Here is a 10,401-nt window from a genome sequence, read left to right as displayed (position 1 = left end):
ACATGCTGACATAACCTCCACCCTTTTAAAACTGTATATGATACAGGGTGTGAATGCGAGACGTGACTCCTGAAGACCTGACTTAAAGGATAAAAGCAGATAAAGTCATCAAATCAGGTGAGTGAACAGACTTAAGGTTAAGTTATCCTTAACTCTATGTGATATGATCTACACTCATGCTGTAGAGCTCAGGGCATATGACAAGAAACAGGTTTCTCCTTCCTGGGAACCCCCCCTCGCCTTATTTCCAGTATCTTCTTTCTGACAATTCATTGAAACATTAATTTCTAACTGGCAGAGGATGATGTTTACTGGAGTAAGATGTTACGCAACACCACATCTGATCAGCTGCTCACTTTGTAGCTAAGAGCTCTTCCTCTCTTTCAGAGTTCAACTTGGGCTTTAATAAGTCATTATTAAGTTATTAAGTTAAGAGGGTCATTTATCACGAGGATATTTAGAGGTCAAAATGGGCGCAAAATTATTTATATCTTCACATCTAACGATTTTAGAGCGCTAAACCATCCTCACGTAGTCCATGTTTCTCAGATCGGGTTCAGGTTGTGCGTAATGGCGCGTGACGCCGTGCGTAAAAGTGGGACTGCTCACTTGTGGTCCACAGGAATTCGCACGTCCCCAGGTAACCCTCCACACCCTTTCTAGTGTTTTCGTTTTTTATTATAGATATGCGGCGTAAATAAACACGTTCTGGCCCGCAGCCCTATACTCCATGTTTAGAGTGGACCTATCTACACACACACACACACCCCTTCCCCTCCGCCATCCAATCCTCACACGGGGACAGTGTTGACGGGGGTCAAGAGGAAAAATAGCCTCATATATATACGCCCCGGTGGTGATTTTTTGCTCCGAGTCCCCTCCACTCTGTGCTACACTCCTTGTGTTGTCATCCGAACCGGGAATTGTCTGTGCTTGAGGATCACAGTGCTACTACTATCAGCTTGAAATGGCACCCAAGAAGGACCCTAAGGCTCCCGCCAAGAAGGCCGAACCTGCAGCAGCACCTGCACCTGCACCGGCACCAGAGCCAGCCCCTGCTCCTAAAGCTCCCGCTATCGACCTGTCCGCCGTCAAGGTATAATGACCGTGAAAGCATGAGTATTGCAATGGGGAGTGATGGAAATAGGATGATGGCTGCTCAGGTGGGGCTGGGATTGACTTTTCCACTCACAATCAGAGTTGCATGACAAAAGTAGACCGACTTTTAGAGGGGTTATAGAGGGGAAACAAGCAATGCTTTTATATTTAATTCTTATTTCACACAGTTGAGGGAGGAACAGTGTGAAGATAACAGAGGACTACTTTGATCATAGGTGTCAGTGTATTTACAGTGTAAATGCAGCATTATTGTGCATCACATCCTAGAAAAAATATTGTGGTGTTTCTAAATGAATCTAAATTAAAGTTTTGATTTAATTCACACCTATTGACATCTTGACATAATGCCCAAGTACTAAAAATCCTAACCAGAACTGAAACCTTTATAAGAACATTTCTGAGTAGATGGACAGCCCAGAGTGAGTCAATGAGAGGAGGAGAAGCAAGAGTTTGAAGGACTACACTGTACTGCACAGATGACTGAGTGGAATGACTAGAACCATGGATAGCTCACCATGGTTTAGACCACGCCCCCCCTGCTGTCCGGATTGGACTAACAGAGTGGTGCCTAATGTGTGATGGCTATGCAGGGTGACACCAAATGTGGACATGTTAATGTAGCTAAAGATGGACCTCCACAGATCGGGTGCCACTATGTGAAGCTAATTTTGGCAAAGAGACAAGTTTAATCCCCAGTGTAGACCTGATTAATTAGTCCAGATTAAGTGTGAATGCCTGGTTGTGCCGGCCTCTTGAATACAAGTGGTTGGTGGTGTTGATTAAATGGCGTATCAAAACTGTTGCATTTTTATATGTCATACTAATGTGGCTGCTTTGTTTTGGCTCCTAGGTGGAATTCAGCGCAGACCAGATTGATGGTGAGTACACCTCATTTTACCTTTGCTGCCATGTGACACTCCACACAGTCCATAAAACCTAACCCATCCTTCTCGTACATATCGCTTGGCCTGCTGTCTGGCAAACGGAAAAAAACATCAAATACAATAAATCACTTTGCAGGAGGCTGATATGTTTTACGAGAGTGGCACTGCCCCTCCCTTAAAGAATGCCAACCTGCAACAGACTTGGCTCTGGATCTTAAAGTGGTCATGACAGATGGTCGCCTGTCATTTGTGTGTTTTAAAGTTATCAGCATGGTTTGAGAAAGAAAGCATCCTTTAAACAAAATCATAGTTTCTTCTCTGAATACCTTGCTAAGTTATATAAAAAATGAACAATGTACACATCAAGTGATTGTCAGCTGTAGTCAATGCCACATTCTGTGAGTCAAAGTGCAAACAAAAGTGGTGTATTGTGCATCCAGAGCTAAACATCTGCAGGCTTTCATTCCAAACAAACACAAGCTGATTGTGCTAATTGTCGCATTCAACCAGAGCAGGTAAATTAAACATAGTAAATTAGCTGGTTTCAAGTTAAAAAGCACTCACATCATATTACATGTTATCCAGAACTGGAGAAGGCTTCATTAAATCCCTTTGTCCTGATATTAAGTGACATTTTTATTGAGAAACCATTTGTTAAGAGTTAAAAAATCAGCAGCTCATTTCAGTGAGAAGGATCCCTTAAAGGTGTTAAATGATAGTGTAGTGTTTGATAGGAGGAAAAACCTGTGTGCTATCGGTCCCAGCTGACCCTGGACGGGGCGCCACCTGACCAGACCTGTCGTCTGGTCGGCTGCTTGTTACGCTGCAGTCAGCATTCCCTACTTCTACTCAGCACACCCACAGAGGGGCCCTTGCCTTTAAAAGGAGGGGGCTCATATTCTCAGCTATGTTTATCAATTCCAAGGTGGTCTTTTAAAAGAGTCCATAGCGCTGCAGAGAGAGAGGGAGAGAGAGAAGGGACAGCTGCGATAGAAATAGTATGAGTGGTGACAGAGCTCAGCAGGAGCCAGTCCATAATACCACAACCTATAGAGACGTCTTGCCCTTGTTGTATTCTTCCCTTGTTAGATTGTAGAGGAGCTGCCTCCACCTGCTGGCAGGCTCGCTATAGCCACGACTATACTTAGCCACTGTTTCATATTGTGGGGAAAAATGCATTTTACATATAAGATAATGATGTGTATTTAATATAAAACAAAACACATGAAATGAATTCCAAATGCATTTTATTTGCTGAATAATTTAAAGTCCCTTACGCAATATTATTAAAATATTCTATCACACAAAATGATGACATCACAAAGTGCAGCTGAGGCATTCAACTTACAAACACAAGCCAGTTCATGAATATGAAAACATTAATATCCTCTTCTCCCTCCACTCTGCAGACTACAGGGAGGCCTTTGGTCTGTTTGACAGGGTGGGTGACAACAAGGTGGCTTACAACCAGATCGCTGACATCATGCGTGCTCTGGGACAGAACCCCACCAACAAGGAGGTGAACAAGATCCTGGGAAACCCCTCCGCTGAAGGTGAGACATATATATTTAGCCTTTCATATATCACTGAAATTAGTTGAAGATGTTTATGGATTTAAGGTTTTGAAGATTATTTTGGATGTTTTGTCCTATTTTTATGTTTGAATTTGATCATTTCTTGCAAAAAATAGTTCAAGTAGTCCCAAATAATTAGACTACTTGGCATATGAGATACTACTTCTAGTCCGTCTGATGATAATAATAAAATGAATGATCTGTGCATGGGTATTAGCTGATCTGTAATGTGTGTACTAAGCATTACTAGCAAATACACATAGTTAAATCTTGTCTTTGAGAGGGCAGATGTAACCAAGGTGATGTGACACTTGGTTTTCATTCATGGTGTTGTGACAGTTTTTGTGTTTCATTTATTAAAGAGGCACCTGGTGTAATGTTAAAGTAGGTATGGATTAGGAAGAAGAAATTATCTAGGGACTGCTTTTGTGGCTAGAATCAGTCATGTTCAACAAAATCAGCTGTTTTCTTTGCTTTTGAAATGAGTTTTTATGGTTGTAAAGAGAAAACATGGAGCAGATCTGTCAGAAAAATCTCCTGAAATAAAACAAATACAGATAAAATACTCACATGCTGTATGTGCTGCACCTTTTTGCATACATTGACCCACGTGTGCACACCCGACGAGGATGGTGAATGAGGTCAGACATACAACAAATTTGAATCTATGAACCCTTAGAGGTCAGTGCAATGATGTTTTTATTCCATTAAAGAACTGGTCTGGTGTTCCTCCTCAGATTTTTAATCACACATATTGCTTGGTAAAATCCTAAAAAAAAAAGCACATAGCTGTATTTTTGACATATGTCTCCGGTCTAGTCTGTGCACATGGGCGATGATGCAAGTGTAAATCTCTGTAACCTTTAAACCAAAATAGCTCCATGAAGCTCCACCATGCATCACTGACAGAACCAGAACTGTGCCTCACTCTGCCCTGTGGCACACTCAAAACTACCAAATAAGATTATAAATGAAAAATAAAGCAGAAAAAAAGCATCTGTCCAAACTGTCACAACACCTGTAGAGGAGAAGCACCTGTAGTAGAAAGGTGGAGATAAATAACTGATGTTGAAAACGTGTTGACAAGGATTTTGTCTGTGTGGGGCCTGTTGTCTGTGACCTGCCGGGCTTGTTCACTCCTTGGATGTAACTGACTGTCATCATTGTCTCCCATCATGCAGAGATGGCCAACAAGAGAGTAGAGTTCGAGGCTTTCCTCCCCATGCTCCAGACCATCATCAACAGCCCAAACAAGGCCGGATACGAGGACTACGTTGAGGGTCTGCGCGTCTTCGACAAGGAGGGCAACGGCACAGTGATGGGTGCTGAGCTGCGTATTGTGCTGTCAACACTGGGTGAGTTAGGTCAAGGGCAGTCGTCTGCCTCTCTGCATATGTGTGTGTGTGTGTGTGTGTATGTGTGCGTGTGTTATTAATGCTGGTTATCCTCTGCCTCCCCCTACAGGAGAGAAGATGACTGAGGCTGAGATTGATGCTCTCATGGCAGGGCAGGAGGATGAGAACGGCTGTGTCAACTATGAGGGTGAGCCACAAATTACGACATTATGACTAATAATATATGCTGCTATAACTTTTTTAGATTTCACATCATTTGTTAAGTGTGCAACATATATATATATATATATAAATCTTATATTAATTTAAGGTGGCACTGCACAATTTTTACCTCTGAAGTTCAGCTTACTTGGAGAACATCACTCAATCCATCACTCAATCTGTCAGTCTTCTTTGGCTCTGGAAGCAACTTTACAAAATTTGAAAATTATGTCACCATCAGGAAAGATGCCGAACAGCTGTATTATGGGACATGTAGGATCCATCTTTTTTTTTTTTTTTTTTTAACCAGGGACTAAAAATCAGGATATCTACCCCTTTGCTGCTTTGAATTTGACCATCTCTTTTCTCCTTATCTTTATGAAAGATCTTTATTAAATCACAGGAGTGCCCCTTTAAATGAAAACTTAAAGGGACAGTTCAGCTCAAAATCAAAAATACATATTTTTCCTCTTACCCGTAGGGCTGTTTATCCATCTAAATTGTTTTGGTATGAGTTGCCACATGTTGGAGATATCCCCCGTAGAGATGTCTGCCTTCTCTTGAATATAATGGAACTAGATGGCACTCGGCTTGTGGAGCTTAAAGCGGGTGGATGCACATTTTCTTCTGCCTGGTAATACAGTTGGTGGGCGTCATTTGGTAGAAAGAAAATAGTTCTTACATGAAACTGCCCACAACAAGGTCTGTGGATTATCTTGAGTAACTAGGTCATGATTTCTGGATCGAGAAATTGCTGTTGAGTTTTTCAAAAAAAAATTTTTTGGCACTTTGAGCACCACAAGCCGAGTGCCATCTAGTTCCATTATATTCAAGAGAACGCCGACATCTCTACAGTCGATATCTCCCACACTCGACTCCTCACATGAAAACAATCTTTACTGACAAATTGCACCACAGGTAAGAGGAAACATATGTATTTTTGACTTTGGTGTGAACTGCCCCTTTAATCTATAAAGTGTGACGTCATCCTCCACTTTACAGAGATATTCCAATAAAGTGAATATACAGTATTTTGTATGGTGCATACATTTCAGCTATAGCTAACAACTGATTTTTTTAAACTGATTTTATTGGATAGTTTACTCATTCTTCTCCTCTCCCTCTCTTCTGTCCTCTCTGTGCTGTCCTGGTCGTCACCCCCAGCCTTTGTCAAGCACATCATGTCGGTGTAAGGACCCTGTCTCTGCGGTGGTGAGCATCGTATATGTGCAGACCCCATGGTGTCGCGACATCTACTCGCTGTTTCCTGTACCATCTGAGGAAGCAGGGGGAACAAAGGACTATGAGATGTCATATTTCCTGAACCCTTCTTTTGTTTTGTTCTACACGTTTTTTTTTCCTTTTGTCCAACTGGTGCTTTTTTTTCTCTCCTCCTCCTCCTCCTGCTGTTCGGGAAGCCATCCTGATTTCCCACGAGAGGTTTCTCTCCTCATCTTCAGCCAAGTCCCCCCTTGTCTCATTGGGGATTTCTATCATCACTGGTTTTCAAAGTGGAACAGTGATGGAGGGGAAGGTGGGATAACGATGACCACCCCCTCCTGTCACTTTGCGGTCTGGCTGGCTCTCTATCTGCCGGTGAAGTGACTGGTTTGGCCCAGGACTGGCCATCAAAATGAATACACTCCTCACCCAACCCATCCCTAGGTCTTAACTTATTGTACCATCTGCCACAATAAACTTTTCACAAACTCCCATTTTATTTCCAGATTTCTGACTCTATTTATTTGATGCAAAACATTTGCATAATTAATTCAGGCAGAAAAGGAATAGCTTGACATTTCAGGAAACAAGCTTAGTCCGGGGTTCCTACAGCTTAAGGAAAGTGGGATTTAAGAATTTTTAAGACTTTTTTTGCCACTTGGAATTAAATTGATGACCTATTTTACAAATCCAAAAAAACAAAACAAACAAGAAAACAAATAAATAAAATGAAATTAAATTAAATTAAAAAATTAAATACTTTAGGGAGCTTTTTGCCCAAATATTTATTGTACATAAAACATAACTTTCTGGTGACATTAATGCAAGAGGCACTGGGTAAATTATTATTATTATTATCATTATTATTTAAAATGACCAATTATTTTAAGATTTACAATGCAAGCTCGGAGAAAAAAGATTTAGAAGATCCTTCTCCCCATGTCTTAGCATTTTGGGGATTTCTGAAAGATTGATTTAAGACATTTAAATACCAATTAAGGTTTATTTTTTAAATAATTAATACAATGTCTTTTAAGATATTTTACGGATCTGTAAACTCTTGTTTTCTTGTCAAGAGTTACACAAAAATGTGCACCCTCTGTCAAGCTACAACAAACAGTCGGTTAGCTTTGCAGTTTTTTATATACAGTTTTTGAAGGTTAAACAAACTATATACATTGTCTTGATTAGTGAGCTTAAGAGGTGCTGGTTGCTGGAATTTGGAAACATTTAGACAGAGCTTGGCCAACTCCCCCTTCTGGTCTTTACGCTAAGCTAAGCTAAGCTAAGCTAAATTAAGCTAAGCTAAGCTATGCTAAGCTACTTGTCTGCAGGCTGTAGCTTCATATTTACTGTACAGATGAGAGAGTGGTATCGATCTTCTCTTTGAACTCTCAGCAAGAAATCAAATAAATGTATTTCCATGCACCAAACTTCTGATTTTTAACAGTATGTCTTGTAATCTAAATAGAAAACAGTAGCCCAGTCTCACTTTTTGACCTTTTTATTGTCATTAATTATTGTAATTGGTGTCATATCAACAAGAGAAAAACTGCGTACATCTACTTGACCTTTTAAATACATTTACAGTTGCTGTAGGGTGGAGCAGGAGGTGGGGAGGGGGCACACGGAGATGGGGTATGCAGAAAAAACACAGAAGCAAACAAACAGTCGCAGGTGGGGGCAGTAATTAGGCAGGAGGCAGGATATACCACAAATGGTGTCTGAAAAAGAAACTAGATCACCCAAACACTTTTTTTTTCCTAACAGATGTAACAGGATCCGAGTTCTCTCGGTCGGTTTTTATTTTTCTTCATGAATTGTCTTTTTAATGGATTTTTCAAAATATTTTTTTTTTAATTTCCACTTTCTTCTCCCACATATTGCAACAAAACATCCAGATACGGTAGCATACGTCGTAAAACGGCATGGGATCTGCACCAAAAACGCACACGCACAGACAGATTTCAGAGTAGCTGCATCTCCTGCTAAATCTCAGGTCGCAAATTTGGAGCGTCATCCCTTTGTGGTTCAGACAACAGACAGTCCTGATGAGTGCAGCGTCAGCCTGTGTTAGCCGAGGAACATCTGTACTATTCATTCACGGGAGCTCAACATCTGCAGCTGTTAAGACGAGATACTTGTAGCTGCAGGTTTCTGGGATGAGCTCCGGTGTTTAATATTGTTTTGATGTATAAACAGGCGTCTATATTGAACTACTGAGCGGGTACAAGTGTAGGATGCTCTTCAACAGGACTGAGATGCATTCCTTAGCAACACCAAATCAGCTGTCTGACATTGTCACCAAGCATTACACTGTAAACAACTAATAACTACAAAACATGAACTTGTTTAATCTTTATCCAATAATTGAGGAAATAACTTACTAAAATCCTGTTTTTTAGATTACAAAATAGCCTCTTTTAATATTAGAATCAATACATGCTTGTCATAACATGACCTAGTTCTTGCAGTAATGCAATTTTACAGGTATATTTTATCGCCATATTGTCACTTCCTTTTAAAATGTTTTTCGGACATGTAGATGGCAAAGAACTTGTATTTTTTTATACATGTTTCTATATATATTTGTTAAATATATTATATACTGGATGACAAGAATGACTTGCAGTAAGGATGCTTGGTTTGTTAGAGGGGGTTTGGCGTCCATGCACGTTTACTGAGCAAGAACAACACGTGCTGCACGGTGTGCTGGCCACATTACTTCTTATTTAATGTAGAAAAAAAGGCTGTAGCTTCTTCATAACACTGATCCAGGACCAGTTAAGCCATCACCTGGTCACCCACTTTGTATATGCCACTGTCTAGGACCAGTGCTCAGACTGAACTATTCTATGCAACATCATTCAAAAAGAGAGAGAGGCCAACGAAACCAGAAATAGCACATATTTGGGAAATAAAGAAGATCAAAGTACAGTAGCTCCTAATTCGAGTCTCTACGTAAGAGTTGAGTGATGGATCTGGAAGTGGAGATGTTTAGAGGCTGTGATTTAGCTGAGGTTGGCCTCAGGGTGGCAGGAGTGGGCAGAAAAGTTTGAAGGGATCAGTCAGGGCGAGGATGTCCAGGGTGCAGAGCAGGAACCCAGAGATCCAGTGTTCACAAACCCTGCTTGGCCAGAGCTGCAGTGACATCCTCAGCTAAGGTTGCTAACTGCGGTGACTCTAGCATGTTGAGGCTGCCAGAGGATGATAGGTGGCTGTCCCGGTGGCGGTGGGGAGACACCGAGCCGGACAGGCCCGGCGACTGGACAACGATGTCAGCTCCGTGGTCCACTCGTGCCTTGGCGTGATCGCGAAACGACAGCCTGTGGGTCTCAATCTAACAGAGGCGGGTGGTGTGACGTGAGATGAGGATGGAGAAGAAGAAATGCATCATTTTCATATCATGTAGAACAACTATGACTTTTAAATTTTTGAAAAAAGCACCAGTCTTTTTTCTAGACTTTACTCAGTGGCTGCTGCTCTTAATTCTGTGATGACTTCAGATCAGAGCCTGAGCCTGAATACTAGATGAACTTGGGTGGTTGAATTACCTCAACATTATTTATTGATTGCGGCGCATACTATACCTCTGCTGCCACCCTCATGGGCAGATAAAGGAATACAAGTTTTTGGAAGATTGGCTTGTTAGAAACAAATTCTTTAGATATATTACAATCATACTTAATCCACTTTAATTTACATTGACAGTTATACCCTACAGTATACCAAACTATGCACATATCTTTTAAGATTACAATAATACAGGGTTGGGCAAATGGGTCAGAAAATCCCTATATAAATGTATTATTTACTGGCAGTTATCAAATAGCAATAAAGACTTGAGTTAATTGTCATGTTTAATCTTTATTTCGCCCACCACCTCTAACACCAACCAACTAAACTACTGTTTTTAGGATAACTTAAAACTTGCTTGCACATCAGCTCATAAACTTTCTCTTTCGCCATTTTGTCGTGAGTGCCTGATTGGCACTGCCCATGGACAACTCTCAACAGAGATGAGAAGGAAGCGAGACGTCTCACTCC

General features: G+C 41.0%; 2 protein-coding genes across 11 annotated transcripts in view; one reads left to right on the top strand and one right to left on the bottom strand.

The window, feature by feature from the left end:
• The first annotated feature begins 772 nt into the window (after window positions 1-772).
• Window positions 773-6,853, top strand: myl1 (myosin, light chain 1, alkali; skeletal, fast). The gene is made up of 6 exons (XM_033617115.2): window positions 773-1,096; window positions 1,970-1,997; window positions 3,413-3,556; window positions 4,759-4,932; window positions 5,042-5,119; window positions 6,298-6,853. The coding sequence occupies exons 1-6, from the start codon at window positions 968-970 to the stop codon at window positions 6,324-6,326; spliced, it is 582 nt and encodes a 193-aa protein (XP_033473006.1). The 5' UTR covers window positions 773-967; the 3' UTR covers window positions 6,327-6,853.
• A 989-nt stretch (window positions 6,854-7,842) lies between these two features.
• The window catches only part of map2 (microtubule-associated protein 2), a 136,941-nt gene continuing 134,382 nt past the window's right edge, over window positions 7,843-10,401 (bottom strand). For all 10 annotated transcript variants that reach the window (XM_078174420.1, XM_078174422.1, XM_078174423.1 and 7 more), the window contains one exon: window positions 7,843-9,694. In XM_078174420.1, the coding sequence (XP_078030546.1) occupies window positions 9,473-9,694 (222 nt within the window). In that variant the 3' untranslated portion in view covers window positions 7,843-9,472. The remainder of the gene's footprint in view (window positions 9,695-10,401) is intronic.

Source organism: Epinephelus lanceolatus, chromosome 14 (genome assembly GCF_041903045.1).
Source record: "Epinephelus lanceolatus isolate andai-2023 chromosome 14, ASM4190304v1, whole genome shotgun sequence".
In the NCBI taxonomy this organism is placed as follows: Eukaryota; Metazoa; Chordata; class Actinopteri; order Perciformes; family Serranidae; genus Epinephelus; species Epinephelus lanceolatus.
The sequence above is the reverse complement of the archived record's forward strand: the minus strand, read 5'-3'. Positions and strand labels throughout refer to the sequence as shown.